At 35.4% G+C, this 25,339-nt stretch overlaps 1 protein-coding gene across 1 annotated transcript in view; it reads right to left on the reverse strand.

Moving 5' to 3' along the window:
• The window catches only part of LOC114049853 (regulator of G-protein signaling 7-like), a 633,475-nt gene that overhangs the window by 126,243 nt on the left and 481,893 nt on the right, over positions 1-25,339 (reverse strand). The window contains exon 6 of the mRNA XM_027871288.1: positions 22,739-22,790. Coding sequence (XP_027727089.1) covers positions 22,739-22,790 — 52 coding nt within the window. The remainder of the gene's footprint in view (positions 1-22,738; positions 22,791-25,339) is intronic.

A 25,339-nucleotide genomic window follows, 5' to 3' on the forward strand; every position in this document is an offset into this window, starting at 1 on the left:
TGATAGTAATGTAATATGAGTTTTTCCCACTTTTTTTATATCTTCCCCTTTTTCATATACCTTGGGAACTGACGCATCGATGCTCTCAAAGTGGTGTCACATTTAGTGCAGACCTCTTCTGTGTATTCTTGGTTGAGTCCAGATCCTTTTCTCAAGTTTGTCTGCTTCAATACCATTTCTACTTCCTCAAAGAACATATTTAAGGCTATGATGTTAGATTACAAATGTAATAATCCCATTCACTGACTTGATGGTGAAAAGTGTTGGTTATAAAATGTCTTTACAAATCTCTTGGATTTTCTGTGTTAATTTTCCTTCTTCCAATTCCTTCTTAGATGTTACACAGTTTTTCACAATAGGATTTTACAAATGAATATTTAATGCAGTAATGCCTTTAGCCATCACATCTCTCCACTTGGCAATAGGATCAAGTATTTGCTGGATTAAGCAGTTATCAGCCTCTTTTGCACTCCTCATTATGAGAACTGATTTGAATCAGTTAAACTTCCTTAAGAATTTTTCATAATTTATTTCTATGTCCTTTTCTCTAACTAGTTCACATTTTTTTCAGCATGGCTGTTCTTTTAAATGTCAAGTTGGAACTGTTCTAAATTCACAACATATATATTTTTTTCTTCTCATTTTTTTTCTTATTACTCTACCAAACTTATAGTCTATTAAAAAAAACAATTAATTCAGAAATGGCTCCCAGATTAGTAATGAATAATTTCCTGTCTGTTAAAATATAATCAATTTAATGTTTTATGAATCTCATGCTTATTATATCTAGGGCTTCCTTAATCTTTTCTATAATAATATATTCATGATACACATATAAGATTTCTGTACTATCAAAAGGCATTTGGCTTCTCACATTTCTTATTCCAAAACAACATTTTCTAACCTAATTTTTGCCTTTCCCCATTATATTGGCATTTGAATTGAAGTTGCTGAACATTAACATACTTAGACTTAAATTTGCTATGGAGGTCTTTATAGAGTTTTTTTTAAATTTCTTCTTCCTCTCTATCAAATGTTGAGGCATAAAATGCAATTATTTTCATAATAGTATTTTTTGCAAATAATGATCTTGAACACTACAAATTGAGATATACTTTATAATGGTTTTTTTTTGTTGTTGCTTTCTGATTTATGATACAACTGACTCCATCAACTATTTTGTCTCCCTAAGAACCCAGGAGTCATCTTTTTAATCTGTATGAAATTTCTGTCTTCTGGTTTTTCTAATGAGGTGAAGATATACTTTAGTTTCTTTAATAATATGTTCACTCATTGGTTTCTGTTCAAGGATCTGATACATATTGCCTAAAACCTGGATGGTTCTTAACACTTTCTGTTTCCTTTTCTATCATATTTCCATATAATCTGCTTCTGATACTATACCCAAAGTCTTTCCAGCAAAGTAAAGCCTATCAGAGCTTGGACTCCCCCAGAATAACATTTGAGAACTTAGACCTGAATGAAGCATCAAAAAATATACTTTGAAAAAAGTAGAATATTTTGCTTGATAGTTGTTGAGTGAATGACAATACTGCTCAGTATAATCGTTATTAATCACTGTCATCTTCTGAGTATGCCTTGAAGTTTGCAAAGTTATTTATATACATACTTCATTTGAGCATTGAAACAACAAGGAAAGTTAAATACTACAAATACTATTATCTACATTTCACAAATGAGGAAACTGATGCTCATAGAATTTAAGGGACTTGCCAATGTTCATGCATCCAGTAAGTTTTAGAAGCAATGTTTAAATCCTGGTCCTCTTGATTGAAGTCCAGAATTCTATACACCGACAGGCTAGATTGAGTCTTTTATTCAGTAAAATGAGTTCTCTTTTCTTTTGAGTGAGAATTGAATCTTCTTTTATTGTAAATATTGTCATCTGTTAGGTGAAAATTCTACTATGATACCCTGTCATGTTGTGGACATAGCTCTATGGTCTTGTAGATGATGCCAGCACAACACAAAATCTTTCAAGTTACACCAAAAATGGAAAGGCTTTCGGTATGGGCCTAGTAACGGCTGGGTATAGGTGGTTTAGAGTCCAGCCAGGATAACTTGGAGATATTCATTGCCAAATACACATATATGCACACAAATTATGTATGTATGTGTGTATATAAATTTCTATACAAGTATATATTTCCATAGCTACCCATTAAAATGAGTTTCTAAAGCAAACAAGATGTTGTAAGTACAGATGTTTAGATGTTTGAAGTATTCAGAATTTAAGTAATTTAATATTCATTTCTTAGAATAATCATTTTGAGTTCACAAGATTGACCTTCCTACTCTTAGAAATCAGTGAAAAAAACTCCCACCTATAGACTTCATTTAGTAGCTTGGCTATTGAACAGTCTGAAACAGGAAAGATAAATTTGTGATTCTTTATGTTTTTGAATGAAATATGTACACTTTAATTTAATGGAAAGGACAATGGATTTGAAGTTAGATGAAATAAGTTTGAATCCTCACTCTGCTACTTATTGTAATTGTGACCTTGGGCAAGGCATTTAATCTCTTAGTTTTCTCATGAAAAAGCTGGACTAAATGATCTCATAGGTCCCCTCCAGATTGATATCTATAATACTATAATTAAGCATTATATGCCCATGTAATGTATGCCCATTACATATAATATATCCCCATTGCATATAATGATAACACTCATGTTTTCTTCAAAATTTTCTTCTCCCTTATTATGGAATATAGCTTTTATCGCTGATATTTTTGTGTTACTTTTCCAGTTCTTCCATGGGTACATTATCAATTTGGCTACAAGATGTAATTAATTTATAATATTTGGTATTTTGGGATTGGTAAACAGAGAAGGGTGGTCCCAAGATCTTTTCTTTATCAAAATGCTTAATATATGCTTGTTGAACTCAATAAATTCATATATTAAGCTCCTAATATCCTCATCATGTAACAGAGGGATCTCTGGACTTTCAAGGCTATGTCAGCAAACTGTTTACTGGATCCTATTAAGATGCAAAGTTTTTGACGATGGGCCTAATCATGAACTATGTGTCTCATCCAGGCAGCAAGCTAAGTTAGTGCAGAGAAGTTCACCACCAGCAGGCTAGATGTTGAATTATTCTACAGATGATTAATTGCTTTAGCCTTAACAACTCATGAATTCAATTCAATAAACTTATTTAGTATTTTCTATGCTCAAAGCACAGTATTAGTGGGGACAGAAGTATAGAAAAAAGTAACCCCTGCTCTCAAGGAACTTACCTTTTTTTTAGAGGAAATAGCATCAATATGATAAGTAAAGAAAAATATGTACAACCTAATTGAAAATTAATTTGTGGAGTGGAGTGGAGTGGAGACTTACACCTAGAGTATCAAGAAAGGATTCCAGTAGGAGGTAATCCTTGAGCTAAGCTCTGAAGAGAACTAGGGATTCCAAGTAGTTTTGATGATTGCTGCTTTATAATAAAGTTTAAGATCTGGAACAGCTAGGCCACCTTCCCTTACATTTCTTTTCATTAGTTCCCTTGATATTCTGGACCTTTTTTTATTCCAGATGAATCTTGTTATTATTTTTTCTAGCTCTATAAATATAATATATTTATATAATAATAATGCTATAAACAATTATATTTTATAACATAAATATATACATATTATATATAATTTTTATACAAATATAAAATATTTATAGAAGCTCTTTTTGTGGTGGCAAAGAATTGGAAATTGGATGCCCATCAATTGGGGAATGGCTGAACAAGTTGTGGTATATGAATGTAATGGAACACTATTGTGCTATAAGAAATGATGAGCAGGGGGACTTCAGAAAAACCTGGAAAGCCTTGTATGGACTGATGCTGAGTGAAGTGAGCAGAACCAGGAGAATGCTGTACATAGTAACAGCCATATTGTGCAATGACTAACTTTGATAGACTTAGCCCTTCTCAGCAATGCAAGGATCTAAGACATCTCCAAAGGTCTCACGATGGAAAATGCTATCCACATCCAAAGAAAGAACTATGGAGTTTGAATGCAGATCAAAGTATACTATTTGCTATTTTTTTCTTCTGTTTTGTTTTGTTTTCTCTTTCTTGTGGTTCCTTTTGGTTCTAATTCTTCCTTACAAAATAACTAATGTAAAAATATATTTAATAGGAATATATATGTAAAACCTATATCAGATTGCACATTGTCTTGGGGAGGGAAGGAGGGAAGGAGGGGAGAAAAATTTAAAACCCAAAAGCTTATGGAAATGATTGTTGATCAATCAAAACAAATTAATTAATAAAGAAAAAAAGTAAAGAGAAGAATTAAGGATTCCAAGAGGTAAAAGTGAGGAAAGACATTTTTTCCTGACATGGAGGAAAGCCTACAAAGGCATGGAGTTAGGGACTCCTTGAGGTATAAGAAGGTTTCAATCTATATTGGTGGAGGGAGCACATAGATGAATGAAATTGTAATTGTTTTGAACTATTAAAGCCCAATCAGAGCTATGAAGTTCATGAATGCCAGAACAGACATATCTCAATGTATTTGAAGGTCACCCCCATAATAGTCTTTTGACAGAAATAAAAATTTTAACTGTAACTATATCTCCACAGTCATAAGGATGATAAATATAGTTCTCCTCTTATTCAATAGATTCAAATACAACTTGATCTGATAATTAATAATAACAATAATTTCACCTCAAAGTTATAAACTTGATAAGACTCTTAAAATATATGATGAATATTTAAAAAAATAAAATTTGATGAATTTCCCCCCAATCCATGATTTCAGTAGCACAGGAAATAACCAGTCAGTAAACTCCTTCTACCAATTCAAATCAGAACTTGATCTGCAACTTCTATTTCTAGAGTATTGTCTTGGGTACCAATAGGTTCAGTGACTTGCCCAAGGTTATGTAGTCATTAAGTGCTGGAGGAAGCCCTTAAACACAGATCTCCATAACTTTGACTTTATTACCACGTGGAAGGTTTTATCTCTTTCCTATAAAGTATAGTCTGAGGGTCTCTAGATGTCCTTGAAATCTTTTATGGGGGTCAGCTAGGTCAAAATAATTTTATAAAGACATTATTTGCCTATTAAAATGTTCCTTCCTCTTCCAACAATCTATCATGAGGTCCAATTTTCTTTATATAATTAAACTAAAACAATATATTATAACAAATTGAATATAGCAGATATGAGAACCAAGCTTATGTTAAAGCCAGATGTTAAAGAGATTTGAAAAAAAATATGTAAAACAATGCCACTTTTCTCACTAATTTGTTTTCTGTTTAGGAAAATATATTTTTTGTTTAAAATGTCACTATGTTAACACATAATGATTTTATTATTTTAAAAATGAATTACTAAAGAAGTATTTTTAAAATATTAGTTTTAATTTTTGATAAAGTGAATACTGATAGATATAACCTATACAAAGAAAAGCTCTTTGGGGTTATCAATAATTTTTAAGGGTATAAGGAGGTCCTGAGACCAAAAAGTTGAGAACTATTGCTCTATACCCTACTGATTCTCAGGAGCATGTTAATCCTTATTAATTTTAATAAGTAGAGGTATTTATCCCTCCCTCATTTTTATAGATGGGGAAATTGAACTAAAGAAAGAACAAGATATATATTCATTGTCACTTAATAACAGTGGATAGAGTGTCAGGCCTAAAGCCAAGATTAATATCCGTGAGTTCAAATCTGGCCTCAGGCACTTATTATCTGTGTTACCCTGGGCAAGTCACTTAACCTCTGACTACTTCAGTTCCTCATCTATAAAGTGAGCTGGAGAAGGTAATGGCAGACCACTCTGGTATCTTAGCTAAGGAAACCCCAAATTGGATCACAGAGTCAGACATGACTACAAAGACTGAACAAAAACAAAAGCCATAAAATCTCTTTCTTTCTTTCTTTCTTTTTTTTTTTTTTTACTATAGCTCAGACCTTCATATTTCAGCATTCAAAATTAAGTGTCTGTATAATGCAATTACACTTTAGGTATCACTTCCACATATCTTTTGTTTCTCTACATTTTGCCCTTCCCTTTTCACAGGCTTATAAAAATCAGTGTCCATTCATGATATTCAACTAAAACTGTTCAAGTATTCTATAATACTTTCATCATCTGACAGACTTGGATAGAATTAGAACATTTTACTCAATAATTCTCCCTTAAACATCTACATAGCAATTGTAGGAACAGCACACCTCTGTGACTACCACGCTTAGAATGGTTAGTGCTTTTTTCTTTTCTTTAGTAGTTGATAACTTCAGAATTTAGGAAATAAGAACTCAATAAGGGCCAGCAGCTGGCTTCTCCACTGAGCCATGCAGACTGGGCCCTTGGCTTGAGACACAGATAGTCCCTCATATTATGCACTCCTGTCTTCAATGATAAACACTGGCACATTTACAACACAGAATACATTACCAGAGTAATTCCTCAAAAAAAGAAACTATTTCACCAAAGAGAGCAGTGGCTGTTCCACATAGTTAACTTCTTGTCCAAATTTCCATTCATTTGCATGTATATGTGGATTTAATCTATTACAGTGTATACATACCCCATAGAAAATGCCATGCAACAAGAAATATTTTTTAAATATAGTGTAAATGCTAGACAAGAACTGGGAAAAATTTAGATGATAGAATTCCAGAGCAGGAATAGACCTTAAGGGTTCACCGAAACAAACCTTCTCAGTTTACAAATACAGAAACTGATACTTATAGAGGTGATGTGACTTGCTCAAGGATGTTCAACTAGATGGTAGCAGAGCTGGAAAAGCCATACTATTAAATGATGCCTTTTTTGCTTTGCTACTCTAGCTCCTGATGGTTTGCGAAATAAATGGATTTCTCTTCCTTATCTCTATAGCTGATATGAAGCCGCATATCTTTTTTCATGTAATGATGCAGGGAGAAGTAACCATTCCTATTTCTTCCTGGAATATCTTTTAGGAATCTAGAGATCTTTTAAGAATAATCTTGGTACCTTTTCACTAGAATGGGCATAATAAGAACAACAACATTTATATAGCTCCTTAAGGTTTGCAAAGCTATTTACAAATGTTAGCTCATTTTGTTCTTAAAACAACCCTGTGAAGTAGGTGTTATTATTACCCTGGTTTATAAAGAAGGAAACTGAGGCAGATGGAGTGACTTGTCCAGGGTCATAGAACTAGTAAGTATCTGAGAAATGAATTGAACTCAGGTCTTTCTGATTTCAGGTCCAGTGCTCCATCCACTGTGCACCTAGTTGCCCCTAATGCTATATACTACTAGAAGAATAAACTTTTCACATTCCTTTCAGTCCCTAAGACATTAAGTTCCTGATCATTATCCAGTCTTATCAGCATTTGAAGTAGCATAGTGTAGTATAAAAAGAGACGGCCTTAGAGTCAGAAAGAGCTGAGGTCAATTATGATGTCTAACACTTAATAACTGTGTAGCCATGGGCAATTCTTTTATGGAAGCCTTAGTGCCCTCATCTATAAAATGGAGATATTAATACCTCTAGAAGCTAACCTAAGCTACCTACCTAGGTTTTTGTGAGGCTCAAATCAGATAATCTGTTTGAAGCACTTTACAAACCTTAAAATGTTACATGATGGTTACTTATTATAATCAGGGCATCAAGGAACAGCTTCCCAAGGGAAAGAGAGAAGGAAAAAAAAATTATATGTGAATCAATTCCCTGAGAGAGAAGAATAAGAGACCAGTATCAGAGTGGGAATCATGAATTCCGAATTTCTCCATTTCCCTAGCACAAATCTAAGTAATAGCTATAAGAAAAATAGGTCTGAAGAGGGTTTAGTAGAACTAGAGATACTTTTAAAATCTATAATAGGAAATAAGGAATAAATTATAAAATTCTGGAGAGAAATTATAGGTCAAAGAGAGAGGGAGAGTGGGGGAGAGGGAGAGAGAAGGTAAAAAAAGAAAGGAGAGAGATGAGAAGGAAAGAGAGAGAGAGAGAATGGAAACTTCTCTATGAATATGACAAAACCCTGTTGGAGTACAATAACCCCATGATTCATTATCAAATTACTATACCCATTAAGGGATGTGTGAAATAGAGGGAGACAGAGTAGAAGTGTTTTTTTTATTTCTGTTTTTGTTTTTTTTTATTGATTGAACAATTTGAGTGTATATCTAGCTACTTAAATCCAGAAAAAGGTTACCTATCCTTGGTAAATGACATTCAACTCAACAGCCCAGTTACAATAACCCCTGTTCTTAAAAAAAAGACATCATTCAAATCATTTAATTTCTTTATTGGATCCCTTTTGTCAGAGGCATTACAACTTACTAAAAAGACTGATACAATAGGCCTTTTTTTTTTTTCAAATTGGGCTGTCTTTTCTCAGGTTTAATGAGTACTCAGAAAAGATGAACAAAGGAAGACTATATTACTAAAGACTTATTTAATTTTAAAGAATATATAACCTTCTAAAATGATTTTCATCCCAAGCCTAAGGATGATTCCTTCTTGACGGACAGAACCCTCACAATAGTGCCCCATCAGTGCAAGTGAATTTGGCAAGGAACAAAGTCTCAGAAAAACAATCATTTAAAATCCAAATTATATGAGAGCCATTAGGGAAACAAATTCTGATTGTTATTGCTAATTATAGAGAAGAACATATCTTTCTAAATAATTAATTGAAGTGGCTTAAATCTTACAGAAATAACGATTTACAATCAGAGATCTTGTATCTAGGATGTAACAATCATTACCCTGGAAGCTACCAACATGAAAAACTATCTTGATTTATATCTTGCAGTGGAGATGCTGAAAAATGAGTATAAAGGACAATGTATTGTTTGGTCAGCTGCTATGTGAACATGGTATTTCATGTCAGAAATATTAATATTACCTTATTTCATAATTTTCTCCCATAGTAAGTTTTGAGGTGACTATTGTACATTTATCCTTAATTTTCACATTTAATTCTCATGAATAAGAACACAGGGTATCTTATATGAAAAGCTATAAGAAAAATGGGTCTGAAGAGGGTTAAGTGGACCTAGAGATGCTTTAAAACTATAATGGGAAAGAGGGAATAAATTGTAACATCCTGCAGAGAAATTGTAGATAAAGACAGAGAGGAAGAGAAATGACAGAGGAGAGAGAGAACTTTGTATTTGTTTATTGTATTTATTTCTCTATGAATATGACAGACCACTCTTGGATTCATCATCAAATTAATATGTCCATTAAGAGATGCATAAAAATAGCAGAGAGGAGTAGAAGTGTGGGGATTCCTTAGCCACATCAATCAACAAACACTTATTAAGTACTTGCTATGGACCAGTTATTGGGGAGATAAAAATAAAATAGGCCCTGACCTCAAGGAGCTTATATTCTGTTGAGGTAGACAATGCATATATCTTCCTTTCTCTATTAAAAAAAATACAAAATAATTGAGGAGGATGGAGGCACTGGAAGATAGGGAAGTTTTTTTTGTTTTTTGTTTTTGTTTGTTTTGACTAGGTAATGGGGTTAAATGACTTGCCCAAGGTCACACAGCTAATAAGTGTTATGTGTCTGAGGTCAGATTTGAACTCAGGTCCTCCTGAATCCAGCACCGGTGCTCTATACACTATGCCACCAAGCTGCCCCCCCTTTTTTGTGATAGGGAATTTTTTGAAAGTCGTCTTGTAGAAGATAGTGCTTGAGCAGAGCTCTGAGGGAAACTGGAGATTCTAACTGAAGGAAACTGGGGATTCTAATAGGTGAAGGTAAAGAGGGAATTAATTCTAGGCATGAGAGGTAGTCTGTACAAAGGCATAAAGATGGGAAATGGAGTGTCATGCATAAGGAAGAGCAAGAAGGCCATGTTATCTGGATCATAATGTATATTAAAGCTAGAAGGAAAGTTGAAGGCAGGATGTAAATGTCTAAATGCTAAATGGAAGAGTCTATATTTGAACTATTATAGGTAGTCACTGGAATTATTGGGTAGAGGCACATGGTCAGACTGAGCAGAAAATCATTTTTTGGAAGCATGAAGATAAACTGGAGATAGGAGAGACTTGAGGCAGGGAGACTAATTAGAAACTTATTGAAATAATACAGGTAAGAGATGATAAGTGTCTGATTTTGGTAGTAGTTGTGTGGGTGGAATAAGTGTATTGATACAGGAGATATTGAAGTAGAATTGATAGCATTTGTAATTGATTGGATAGATGGGTGAGGTGAGTGTGAGTGAGAAGTTGAGAATGACTGTAATATTGTACATGCATGACTGGAAGGATGATGCCCTTGAGGGAATAGAACCCATTAAAGAATAATGATGGACTAAGAGGGAAAAAATAATTAGTTCTGTTTGGGACATACAGAGTTTGCAATGCCTATGCAAAATTCCTAGCTCCTCAGGCCTTCATCTCTTCTCTAGGTAAGCACTCTGAATATGTTTTGCCTTCCCTTGCTTCAGATAAATCATTCATTCTCCTCCTGGATCTGCTAGGGATGATCCACTGAAATGTAATCATCCAAAATAATTAATTTCATATTCCAAAATCGAGCAATATTTTTCTTTCTCACTGACAGACTTAAGCATGGTATCTGAACAAAACTATGAGATTCCCAAAAGAAAATCTCTCTATCATTAAAGAAATATGCTCCATAGATTTAAAACTTCTCTTTCTCTATGTGTATAAATCAGTGATTGTGTTCATGGTTTGCAGAATGAATCTCTGGCCTTTATAGTAATAACTTATGTATGTTACAAGTACACATCACATATATTTACACATATAATATGAGTATAATTTCTATGTTTCTCTTCACCTACCTATAGCTTTCTACCTGCATGCTTTGGAAAAGCAGAATAAGTCTAATCCACATGAATCCCTTTAATTTCTTGAAGACAGCAATCAGTTTCCCACTAAGTCGTCTTTTCTCTATTACAAATGTCCCCAGTTCCTTCAAACATTCCCTATATGACATGGTCTCAAGATTTCTTCACCATCTTGGTTTCCTTCATCTTGATGCTCCCCAACTTCTGTCTTTCCTAAAATTTGGAACTCAAATCTGACCACAGTATTCTAGATGTACAATATTGGCCATGGTAGAATATAATGAGACTCACCTCTTGTATGTTATTGAAGTGATGCATCTTTTAGTACAGTCTCATTATTTTCTCTTTTCTCATCTCTATGCCACACATATAGATTCTGGGCAATGAGATGTCTAGTAATGTAAAAATGTATACACCAATGTCATATTATTTGAATTTGTACTGCATATTTCCATCAGGTTAGAACCAATGACTGTATTTTGCTTATATGATAATTTCATATAATGTGAACTCAATAAATGTGATCACTTCATGGGATTTATTATTTGCTCTAATTTGGGATTGAGCTGTAGTTATACACTGTTTATCACTTTAAAAAATCTGCAAAATATCTGCATTTCATATACGCAAAATACAGAAAATAAAATGAGACTGATTACAATATGTGATGCAGCTTTTATTTTGTTTTGTTTGTCCAGACCTGTAGTTCTGACCTGTGATTCCATTAGTATAAAGAATCCCTGGTGTGGAAATTCACTGCATTGATACAGGTCACCAAGCAGAGAGGTAAATTAATTTGCCCATGGCAACGCAGCTAGCATGTATTAGAAGCAAGTCTAGAACAATGTTTTTCTGACATTGACTGGCCCTTTATTGAATACACCATGCCACCTCTCTTGATATAGTGTATGGAACACTAAATATAGAAGTTACATAAAGCAACAACACTTTATATTCTAGATAATCTTTACTAACTCTGAAGACTCAGATGACAGGATTACATAACAGAAGCCAATTACAATTGCTTCATTCCAATGTGATTATATGCCTTAAAATCTGTAAGACACACCTTAAAATTCAATTGGAAGTTTCCCGGGAAACCAATGAAGAGATTTCAATCCAAACAATATGAGCTGAAAATTGAAACCCAGTTAAGACTGTTGCCACAGTATTATGTATTAATGGGTACTTGCACCAGAATTTGCTTGGAAAGTCACAAAAAGAAAGAAAGAGAGAGAGAAAGAGAGAAAGAGAGAGAAAGAAAAGAATGTAGGATAATGTATCTTAGCAATGACAAGAGTATACATTATTTTCTTTACCTACATCTGCTTAGTGGAGATATTATTTTTGAAATGCAAAAAAAAGTGTGCGGAACCATCCATAGTGTTCTTATACATTGTTCTATAAGAAGAAAGAGGGCAGCTAGGTGGTGCAACAGGATAAAGCTCTGGGGCCTGGAGTCAGGAAGACCTAAATTCAACTCTGACCTCAGACTTACCAGTTGTGTGACCCTGGGCAGGTCACTCAACCCTGTTTGCCTCAGTTCCTCATCTGTAAAATGATTTGGAGAAGGAAATGGCAAACCAACCAGTAACTTTGCCAAGAAAACCCCAAATGGAATCAGGAAGAGTCAGACATGACTAAAATGACTAAATAACAATAAATCCTCAGAAGTCATCATAGTGCATAGAAGTCAATCAACCAGCATTTAAGTGTCTATCATGTGTTAGGCACTATGCTAAATGTTGGCATATAGTAGGTAACTTAATAAAAGTTTGTTGAATTGAATAAGGGGGTTATTCTCTAAGCCTACATATCGCAAATTTTAATACAGAGGCAGCATGGGAGAGGGCAAAGAGCATGAAATTTGCAGCCTGGGGATTGAATTCTCAGCTCTGCTAATTACTACTGATATTACCTTACCTAAGTTGCTTAGCTTCTTTGGACCTTAATGTATTCATCTGTAAGGGCGAAAGGGAGACCAACTGGACCAAAAGATCTCTAAAGCTCCCTTCATCTCCAAATAATCAATAAGCACTTATTAAGCAACTGTGATATTCTAGGCAATAGGGATACAAAACCAAAAGTGAAAAAAAACTCTGCCCTCAAGGTATCTATGTTTGCTCTACCAGGAAAAACAACATATGCCTAAATAAGCATGTATAAAAGAGATACCAGGTGACTTTTGTGCGGAGGACACCAGCAACTGGGAATGAGAAAGGTTTTATGTAGAAAGTGGTGTGAAGGAGATTAGGGATTTTAAGAGGCATGATGAGGAGAGAGTAGATTCTAGGCTTGAAGGATAGGCAGCAGAAATGTGCAGAGATGGAAAATGAACTCTCCATATAGGTGGAACAAAATAAAGTCTACTTTTATTGAGCACTAGGGTGAGTGAAGGGAAATACTGTGTAATAAGCCTGGATAGGTACAATGAGACCTACCTCCAAACCTTATTATCCAAATTAGTGGGGGAAATAATAATAACAACTGACGTTCATCTAGCATTTTAAAGTTTGCGAAGATGGATATACTACCTACCTACCTATCATCCATCCATCCATGTATCTATCTATCTATATATCTATCTGTCTGTCTGTCTGTGTCCTGTCAAACTGGTATCATTATTCTCATTTTTCTATGTTAAAGCTAAATCTTAATGGGACTAAGTGAATTGACCAGAGTAACACAACATATAATAAGCATCTGACCAAAGGTTTGAAGATAGGTCTTCCTGACTATGTGGTATATTCTATTCACTATCTCTTAAAAACAGAAATTAATATATACAACTTAAAGTTATAGACACTTCTGGGGCAAGGAGGACGCCGAGTTCTATTTCCAAGGTTTGACCCCTTTCCAACCAAATATTAATTCCACAATAAACGTACACAGAGAATAGCAAAGAAACCCATTTGTCCAAATTGGTCACAAAACAGAAATCAGAAAAGGTACACATAAGAGAATATATGCTCAACAATGCAGAGTGAAGGAGCTCTCCCTTTGGGATTAAGATAACTCATTTCAACCAAGAGAGAGCATCCTGGATCTCACCTAAAAGATAATTCCCTAGATCTCTCGAGTAGGAAACTAGGAATAGGGACATGATGGAGACTGCATCCTCCTCTCATGTCTTTCCAGAGTCTTTTTCTTTAGCAACCTGATGTGAGGTTGGCCTTTTTTATCCTTTCTTTCAAAGCTGGAGGCCAACTTTATGCTTGAAGAAGAACTGAAACTTGACCACTCCCAAAAGCGACTGGCCCTGAAGAGTTCTGAAGGAGGACTCAAAGGGGACTGTACAGGGATAGGCTGAGACTGAAGTTCTCTCTCTTCTTGCCAACTCTTCCTTCTGTCCACCCACCCATGCAAAGCAGATCATTCATCTCCATCAATAAGGAGAGAGTCCTATATCAATGGGCTTTGGGCCAGAGGTTACATTTAACAAACTAAATAAAATACAAGAAAACATAGATAATATTACATTTTAAAACTAAGTTAATGTGTGGCTGATGGGATCCTTATATGAGGATTAATGTATCTGGTTTGTATTTGAGCTTGATACCATTGCCCTAGGGAAAAAGAACAGGTAGGGGGGCAGCTAGGTGGTGCAGTGGACAGAGCACTGGCCCTGGAGTCAGGAGGACCTGAGTTCAAATCCTGCCTCAGACCCATAACACTTACTAGCTGTGTGACCCTGGGCAAGTCATTTAACCACAATTGCCTCACCAAAAAAAAAAAAAAAAGAACAAGTAGGATTCAAAAATTTAGGGTTAAACAACCTTGATCAGTGCAGAAATAAATGGTTTAAGGTACTCATCTCACCAGCCTTGAATTCTTTGATTTGTTGGAGTAGATAGCTCTGTGTCTCCTACAGAGGAATGAGCAGATAGCTCTGCATAGTGCTATAGATATAATCTGGGTACTTTCCATAATTAATGGTATGATACTATAGAAATGGGAGTCACTAATATGACTGCTTGGGAAATTGGGCCTTCAGGCCCTATAAGGCTTTGATTTACAGTTTGACTGGGCTAGAAATGTTTGCTAAAGCCCTACTTTGGGTCTTAGGATCTCCATGGATCCCCAGGAATGATCATATCTATGTCGGAAAGGTGTGACCCATCCATGACAGGGACACATATTTAATATATATTCTGTGCAAACTTAAAATATAAATATCACTTCTCTTAATAGAATATAAGCTCCTCGATGGCTGGGACTATATCATTTTTGTCTATGTGATTACTGATTAATTAATAATTGCTATTTTCAGGAACTACAAAGTTGTGAGTCAATTAAGTGGAGAAAATATTGAACCTAAGAGATATAAGATTCCATATTTCCTTCATATCATTTAGCAATGCCTGAATAACTTCTCTTGAGTATAGAAATAGGAAGTGATTGTGGACACTCGTGGTCTAGAATTCAGCCAAACCTTTAAATTGAGGTAGAAGGAAGAACACACCCTTGAGACACAACTCGATTTAGGTTGGGTATAAGTTTTGGGATTTTTATCAAGAGAAAAAATTAGAAAATGATGAATAAAGAAAATAATTGCTCAAAAAGGATATTATTTTTTTTCAATATTTTCTTCCACTACACAAACTTGCTCACATTTCACAAGGATAAAGCAAGGGAACTTCTCCTCCCAAAACTAGACATGCCAGTGATGAATTCATTACAATAGCAGACAGTTTTAGTTAACTGATTATAGCAGCTTTTCAAATACTCAGTCATTAAAATTAAGAAAGAAAAAGAAACAAGCTGGAAAAATATACAGTCATGGTCATTTTGGGACAAGAAACAAAGTTTGCGTACTATTGAGATGAACAAATCCTTGTATTTTTTTCTGTAGCAGATTCCACGGTTCACTTTATATAGTCAGTATTACCAACTAGTTAGTCCACAATGGTCCTATTTTTTGGTCACTAATCCAAGATGTTGAAGGAATATCTGCTCATTGTTTATTCACTCTTATTTATACGTTACCTAGAAAGCACTCAGGTTGTTTCTCTGTGTATGCTTGTTTTCCCTTACTAGGTTATAGATTCCCAAAGGGAAATGTCATTTTTCTTTTTTCTGCTAGTCTACCTTACAAGCATGGTGGTGTGGATATAGCCTGTGCCCTATGTTGTTATTCAGTTGTTTTCAGTCATGTCCTACTTGATCCCATTTGGGGTTTTCTTGGCAAAGATATTAAAGTGGCTTGCCGTTTCCTTCTCCAGTTCATTTTACAGATGAGGGAACTGAGGCAAACAGAGTTAAGTGACTTGCCCAGGGTCATACAACTAGTAGGCGTCTGAGGTCAGATTTGAACTCAGGAAGATGAGTCTTCCAGACTCCAGGCCTGAAACTTTATTCACTGTGCAACCCAGCTGCTCTGTGGCCCATAAATATCAACTAACCAACAACTAATATCTCCCTGTCTCAAATAAAATCCATTAATTATGTCAAGGCATATATGCATGTATGTGTGTGTGTGCGTGTGTGTATAAAATGGTGGAAAGGGTCACAAATAACATTCCTGCACCACTAGAATACCAGTCTCTTGCCTATCTCTTTCATTGTGAAAAATGAATGGTTGCTTAGATCTTCTACTAGAAAAAAGGGTCTCAGCTAAGTGATCTTTTTTGGACAGGGTGGTATAACTGCTGGGAGTAGGGAGGTAGACCTGTGATTTCACCTCTGTAGTGAACTCCTGGTGACATAATTCCCTTTACTAAATCCTCAAGTATAAAATGTGGACAATAAAAACACCTACCTCCCAGGGTTGTTGTAAAGATCAACTAAGATAATGTATACAGAAAGCACTGAGCACAGTGCCTGGAACACTGTAGGTGCTTAAGAAAAGCTTGTATACTTGTTTCTTACTAATGCAGATACTCATCTGATCTGAAACTCTGTGTTTTAGAGGGTTGCCTGGGGAACTGAAATGCTAAGTTATTTGCTCAATGTTAGAGACAGGATTAGAACCAAAGTATTTCTTATTCTGACGCCAGCACTCTATTCACTATACCCCACTGCTTCCTATCTAACCAATACTTCACCATCCTGTTATCCTCCCTTGAATATACTCGTTATTTCAACGTTCTTCTTATGAGGTGCCCAGAACTACTGAACACAGTATTCCACATGGAGTTAAACCGGTGCAAAGTCCAATAGGTCCGTGATCTTACTTATTCTGAGCCCCTTGTATGTCCATAATTGAACTTGTCTTTTTCTCTCACGTTCTCCTTCCTTCAAAATACTGTCAAGAGGAGCACCATCCTCCCATTTTCACAACCTAGGTGCCATCCTCGAATCCTTACTATCTCTTACCCTCCCCGCCCCCATATCCATTCTGACACCAAGGCCTATTGCTTTTACTTTTGCAGTATTTCTCAAATATGACCCCCTCTCTCTCTTTTAGGATATTGCGACTATTCCTGTGGAGTCCTTTATTTCCTCATGCCTGGACTATTGTAGTTGTCTACTGGTTGGTCTGCCTGCTACAAGTAGCTCGCCACTCTAGTCCATCCTCCATTTAGCCTCCGAAGTAATTTTCCTAAAGTGCATATCTGACAATATTACACCCCTATGTAATAAATTCCAGTGCTCCCTATCACCCTCAAGATCAAATATAAAATTTTATGTTTGATGATCAAAGCTTTTGATAACCTGGTCACTCCTACCTTTCCAGTCTTCTTACACCTTACATTTGTCACATTTTGAGTCAGTGAAATTGGTATTCTAGTTTTTCCTCAAACAAGATACTCCATCTCTCAACTCCAGGCATTTTTGTTTTAGGCATTTGGGGTTAAGTGACTTGCCCAGGGTCACACAGCTAGTAAGTATCAAGTGTTTAGTCTGAGGCCAGATTTGAACTCAGGTCCTCCTGACTTTAGGGCCGGTACTCTATCCACTTCACCACCTGGTTGCCCCTATCTCCAGTCATTTTCACTGAATATCCCAATGCTACAATTCTCTTACTCCTCATCTCTGCCTCTTGATTTCCCTGGCTTCCTTCAAGTCCCAGATAAAATCCTACCCTCTTCAGGAAGCCTTTCCTAATCCCTTTTAATTTTGATGCCTTCCCTCTATTGATTATTTACTACTTATTCTGTATAGTGATCATTTATACTTGTTTACCTGTACTTTTTCCCTTTAGATTATGAGTTTCTCAGAGGAAGAGACTGTTTTTGTCTTTCTTTGTATTCCCAGTGCTTACTTAACAGACATATTAGGCACTTAATAAATGCTTATTGACTGACCTGACCCACCACAATCTGTAAATGTAATCATGAATGCCCAATTTTGGCAGCTATGTTGTCATTCTTTTAGCTTATATTTATGTCACAATAAACTATAACCCCTAGTTACTATTTTTAAATGAAACATTGCTGTCAGGTTTCCCCCATCCTGTACTTCAGTAGTTAATATTTTGAACAAAGCATGCAGTTTTAAGTTGTTCCATATCATCATGTGAGTTTCAGCTCAATGTTCATATCTGTTGGTATCTTTTTTAATGTGGTTTTTGTAATCTCATGTAAAAAATGGTGACATCCAAATTTATTCCAAAAAACAACTTGAAAGAGCATATCTAATATGTATTCATCCAAGTTGTTGATAAAATTAGCCTTGCTGTGTACCAGTAGAGACCTCCCTACTGGGTGTCATTGATTCATTGATTAATACTGCTGAATCAAGAGTCTAAGATTCCATGTTACAGACAGTACCCCCTTAGCAGCACTAGAGTCAGAAAGGACCTCAGAGATCATCTTCAGGGGTTCTTAACCTTTATTGTTTCATGGACTATTCCAATAGGCTGGTGAAGCCTAGCCTTACCAGAATAATGTTTTTAAAACTTATAAAATTTAAGAAATAAAACACATAGAATTAAAAAATAAAGAAATTTTGTTAAAACATAGTTATCAACATTTTTTAAAAAAAACAAGTTCACTGGCCCCAGGTTAAGAACCCCTGAACTAGTTAAGTCTGCTCATTTTATAGTTGAATAAACTAAGGACCCAAGAAGGTAAGCATCTTGTTCAAGCTTAAACAACTAGTTAATGGCAAAAACTCCAACTAGAACTAAGATTTTCTGATCGATTTCCAGTACAGTTTTTCTTTATTCCACTCTGTTTCCTTATACAAAATTTTTAAGCTAATCATTCTTCTGAAGAATTGAAAGCCTACAAAAATAAGTAAAAAATGAACAAATGAATGAATAGATAGGGGAGGGAGGGAGGGAGAGAGGGAGAGAGAGGGAGAAAGAGAGACAGACAGACAGACAGACAGACAGACACCAATTTTATGGGCAAACTCGAGGAATGGAGAGAGGTAAGACGTATTCTTCTTTTGTCAAAGCAGAGGCTGAACTCTGAAATGGGGCCAGCTCACAGTTATTTATTGATGTCTTTCATTATGAATACACATAAGTACCCCATGTGAGCAGCTGTTAATGTCAGATACAAAACTAATATCTAGGTTCTTCCCTACTCCTCTCTAATCATCATTTCTTCATTTCCATAAGGCTTTTCTGTATCTCTTTTCTGCCCTCAAATCTCTTTTTCTTGGAAGATCCTCTGGGCTGGGGTGCCTTCAAAGGCCCTAGATGTGCCAATGAATGTAGCTGTTCTCTGCCACAATCCTCAGTTATTTTTGTTTACGTTTTAAATGCCAATTATATATTTTCTTTGATGAAAAATACCAGTACACGCCTACTTTGAGTTCCACAGTAATGTGCCTGAGTAAGAAGCCATCCTTTTATAGCTCATGTTAAGTCATTCCTTTGCCATATTCAACCTTATATTTAAAGAAGGTGTCAGAAATTAAACATAATCGGTTGATTCTCTTCATTTTTTAGAAGACCTTTGAAAAATCTACCTTCCACCCAACCTTATCATAGGTGATTAATTCCTTACCAGTTTTTTTTTTCATAGAACTGTAAGGAGGATATAAAAGGAGACATGGGGGTGGAGTTGGGTTAGGGGACGAAGGGCAGATGAAGGACTGCTAGGAGAGTAGAAGAAACAATTCCTTAATAAAGCACATCTGACAAATCATGAAAATAAAGTCAATGTTTTTCAGCCTTAAGCATCTAAGTCCCATCTGCCCAAAGTTTATTTTAGAGTCCAAATAGCATAAATATGCTTTGTGCTTGGATTCCCATAGCCTAACTACATCATATAATCATTCCACCCCTCCCCACCCCCAAACTAGCTTTCATATGTTTGAAGACAGTTTGCTACTGAACAAATGGCTATAGGGAAGTTCATAGTTGGATAATTCACATCAGTAAAATATGTTTTATTTGTTCCTGACAAGGCAATGGCAAATGATAGAACATCACTACCTGGGGGTAGAGTGCAGCCTCTGAGATCCAGTATGTTTTGTTTTTTTTTTGAAAGGAAGGAAGGGAGAAAAAAAGTGTTGCTTTTTTTTTAGTTTAGTTTTGTTTTTCTCTGAACCAATTCCCTTATCGTCCCCAATCCATATAGGTTTTATGAAATAAACATCGAGTGTGTCTTACTTAGGAAAGGAGAAAGATCTGACTACTCTGAAACCAGCAATTCAAACTTAGCATCCATCAAATTGTAGCATGATCTAATCAGCTTATTCGTCTTTTCCACAAGAAAAGCATGAGATGCTCTGATAAATGTTTTGCTAAAATCTAGGTAGACTATAGCCATAGCATTCACCTGAGCTACAAGTTTAGTAACTTTTCCAAAGAAAGGAAATAATGTTTGTTTGATGTGATATATTCTCTAGATAATCATTTTGGCTGTTTATTGTGACTCATTTCTTTTCTAAATTTTCACTAACCACCTCTTGAATATTATTTCCCATCCAGATCTGTGTTTATCTGAGTTTTCTCATGGCTTGAATGTATCTCAGAATTGCCTGGGGCACAGAGAGCTTAAGTGACTTTGCTTATGGTCACAGAGACAATGTATAGGAGAGGTGGGAGATAAACCCCAACTCATTTTGACTCTAAGGCTGACTCTCTCTTTATTCAGGACTCTACTCTACCTTGCTTTAATGACATGAAATTGAATTTTGGTAGAAATCAAAATCAGTTTCACTGGCCTGTAGTTTTAAGATTCTATTTCTTTCTTTTGTACAAACACACACACACACACACACACACACACACACACACACGTCATCAATGCAGAGGAGATTACATATCCCAAAGCAATGTGACTATAGAAAGGTGATCCTCTAGAAATAGAAGCTAAAAGAATCAAATAGAATGTATAAGATTCACCTCTAAAGAAGCAATCTAACTCTTAGAAGTCTCAAAGACTCAAAACCTTCTCAAGGAGCCAGAAATCTAAATATAAAATTGGGTAAGATGAACTATAATTATGGAAATTATGACATTCTAATAATAAATGCAAATAGAAGAGTGATGCTTAGCATGGAGTCCAGAAAAAGATTTGGAAGATAAGAGTTCATGTTGATCCATCATTTCCCAGGAGAGAGAGTCCCTTTCCTGGCTGAAGGGAATATTCCAGGCATTTGAAAAGCTCACTCTATAATGGAACAAGAATAGGCTCTGGGATTAATTAAACTCATTCATCTGAAAGGAACTTTAGAAATTGTCTGCTCTACTCCCATCATTTTATGGACAGACAGGAAAAAATATCCCACAAGACTATCCAACTTCCTTTGCTCTAATCTCATGCCCACCAAGAAAAATTCTTGGAATTAATTCAGTCTACCAAGTACCATAATACTGGGTAGGAGGTAACCTGGCAGGCAGATAGGGAAATTCAGTCACTGTGAAAACATATCTTCATAACAAATTGATATATAGATCTTCTGGTCTGCATGTTCTTGGTTTTGCTTTTATTTGTATTTCCAACACTTTAGCCCAGTACTTGACATAGTTGAATGCTTAATAATCTCTCTCCTCTCTCTGTTTCTGCTGTCTCTTTGTCTCTCTCCTGTCTCTGTCTCTCTCTTTGTCTGTCTGTCTTTGTCTTTCTGTCTCCATTTCTATCTGTCTGTCTGTCTCTGTCTCTCTCTCTCTTTTTGTCTCTCTATTTCTCTGTTCTCTGTTTCTGTCTCTCATCTCTCTCTGTCTCTGTCTTTCTTTGTCTCTGTCTCTCTCTGTCTCTTTTTCTCCCTCTCACCCTTTTCCTTCCTTCCTCTCTCCCTCCTTCCCCCTCTCTATCTCTGTCTCTCAGTCTATCTCTCTCTGGTCTGTCTCGTGAATTTGGTTAGCATAAATTAGCAATCCAGAACCCTTTTCTCATCTTCCCACTTCCTTACTATGTTATTTCAAAGTAGATTTCATAAAAATGTTGACCTTACTAGGGGGGTGATATCTGCAGCTGCTCCTGCCCAAAAGCACCAAATGACCTTGAATCTTCTGACCATTTTAACAACAATTACAACGACCTTCAAGATATTACTGAATTGTCAGTAGGACTTGAACTTCTTAATTGTTGATTATTTCATTGATTAGCTTCCTGACAACAGGGTCCCTGAGCAGGATTTATTTTGAGTTTGGTTCATCATTTATTTACGAGACTTTCCTTTTGCTTGCAACTAGGCCTACTATTAGTGTAACACAATTTGTCAACTACAGAAAAAGAAATGGTCATCAGTAGCAGTTTTCCCCATTGCTCACATCACTTACTTGAATCTGTTTCACCTTGGCCACTCTGCCTGGGACTTTTTGTTTTTCCATGATGGATGTAAAGTGAGCCACAGCAGTAAAACACTATCTCTAGAGTCATAGAAGAATTGCAAAGTTGACCCTATGTTTGGGAAAAATTTTACCAATCAAAACCCCATCATAAATTCAGTGTTAGAAATGTTTGTGATGTAATTAACAGTGCACCTTCCTTTTCCCTTAATGATGAACAGCGCAGTAAAGTAGAAATGATGTGTCCATCCAGACAACACAGTTCTGTCAATAGTAAAATGAGGAGAGACATCCACACTAACCATAGTCTGTATTTTCCGGCTCCCAACAATTAGATGGCCAAAAATAGGGTGTCTAAAGAACAAAAAAAAGTTGGAATATATGTTAGACAATATAAGAGGTACACAAATGTTAGTTTTACAGTCTTTAGAACTATTCATTTACTTAGAGTGGTTTGCTGATATTAATTTAGTGGTTAATAAATAAATTCCAAAGTGGCATGTTTTTCTTAGTCCATCGCACTGCACTTTAAACCATTGTCTACAATTCTTGATCAGCCCCAAGATTACATGTAGCATGGGCAATAGTTTTTAAAAAATCATTTTATCTCTGTCTGCCTCAACTCTAAATCAAATCATCCCTTATATAGGTGGTACATTTTCAATGGGCCTATCAATTACTTTATTATTCAAATGAGAATTTGCTTGATTCAGAGTACTTTCAAAGGATTGTGTTTCATCAAATTAACATAATAAGAATATTTGTATAGTATACTTGGCTTTATAATTTTAAAAAATCTTAGTACTGGATATGTGAATTAAAAATACTGAATGATGAGACAAACTCTTCCCTAAGATCTTAGTGCCATTTGGTCATCTTTGATATTTGTACAAATATCTTTGTACAAATTTGTACAAATATCTTTGATATTTATACAATTAAAATAATATCATTTTATTCTATTAAACCAGCTCAGATAATTATGGCAACCTCTTGAATCATAGAATTTCAGAGCTGGAAAAAGATCATTAAAAATCATCTAGTTCAGAACTTTCATTTTACTCCCTTTTACTGAACTTCATTCCCCAAAAGTAAATGAACAGTAGTGATTGCCATTTTGTTTTGAGATTCCACCAAATAAAAGATAAATGATGTCTTTAGGAATTACTTTTCAACACACAGTACATCTTATTTGGTTAAGAGTGGGCACATCTTTTATATTGCTCTAATAAATAGTAACTTAACAAACAGCATGAAAGAAATAAAAAGGAAATTACAAAATGCACTTCAAACTCAGGCATTCTGTCAACCACTTATGATAAAGTATTTCTGTTGTGGCTTACTTGCTAATATAACAACAATATATTATGTACAAATGCCAAAATAATAATTATTCAATATGTACCACAAACATAGTCAAGTTGTTGAGGAAGATACATTTTCTCTATAATACAATAAACTAGAAGAATCTATTTTTAAATATTAAATTATATAGGAAGAGGACAATGTAACAGTAACCTGTTATCCAGAGGGATCTTGATGACCCAAAACTTTTTACTTTCTAGTATTGGTTGGAATAGAGTTTGTGCTTGGCTATCAGGTGACCCTTGAAGCTCAAAGCAAATAGCCCCAGTCTCTTGGGTTCCCAGCACCCTTCTCACCTCCCAAGGAAACTGAGTCCCAATACAGAGGTCAGGGTACCTAAAGTTAGCCTTTCAAGTTCTGTATGACCTTCCACCCAATTCAATCAAGATTCCCTAGATTTTCTATTAACACCCAAGATGAGGCAGAATAGGCTTGGGACCACTGCAATCCAAAGGTTCACCCTGATTTTCAGAGTGTTCTGAAGTACAGTATGATTTGGGCCTAACTGTGATATCAAGGGCCCTGCAGACATCTCATTATTAGGAAGTGCAAGTCAGAGAACTCTGCATGAAAAAAATTCCAATTAGTCTGATAGGGAGTCTAGAGAACCAAAATAAATATATAAAGAAATAAAGTAAAGGAAGAAAGAGAAGAAAAGTAGAAAAGAGAAAAGAAAAACTGGCTGTAAAAAAAAAAACAATTTTTCAAACTAGTGTTCAACTTGGTTCTGACACTTACTGTCTGACCATGTATAAGTCACTTCTCTGGGGCTCAGCTTTCTAATCCGTAACATAAGGGGGGAACACTAAATGACCTTTGATGTTGCGTCCAGTTCTGACATTCTGTGATTCCCACTGGAATAGTCAAAGACTTTTGTACTCTGCAACATGATTTATGAGCTCATCACTTGATCCTGATATGTCATTATTTCCAAATTATAAATAAATAAAGATGAGGAACAGTTAGGCAAAACGCTTTTCCGTGGTCACTTAACAAGTCTGTAGCAATGATGACATACAGATTATTATTCTCAGAATTCCAAGTTGTTTTTTTTTTTCAATTTGGGAGTCACTAAGTCTCTCTTCTTTCACTTTGAATTCCAAATGCTTTTTCATTCATGGTTGCCCTGCATTTTACAGCTCTTAAATAGTATAAAGCCTATCTGGAAATCCAATGCGTATCATATTATGATGAGTTCTCCATACTGAAATGGTTTGGAAATCCTAATAACAAAAGTTGATACTTGTCTAACTGTCACATTGTTACTGGGAAGCAATGCTTCAAATAACATCTTTATCAATATCCATTGATTACCCACTTGGTGGACAGCATTGTACTAGTCAGGGCAATATATCCAAAAGATCATTAATACTCTTGATCTCAAAGATATTATAATCAAATGTCTGATTTGCCTTCTTTTTTACTAGGATGTATGGCATGAATATTACACATAAATCTGATACATGTCATGTATCATGTCATGTTTTTCTAATTCTATGTACATTACTTGTCTACTAATATGTGAACTATTATGTCCT

The sequence above is a fragment of the Vombatus ursinus genome, unplaced genomic scaffold (assembly GCF_900497805.2).
Source record: "Vombatus ursinus unplaced genomic scaffold, bare-nosed wombat genome assembly UNPS02014798.1, whole genome shotgun sequence".
NCBI classification, from domain to species: domain Eukaryota; kingdom Metazoa; phylum Chordata; class Mammalia; order Diprotodontia; family Vombatidae; genus Vombatus; species Vombatus ursinus.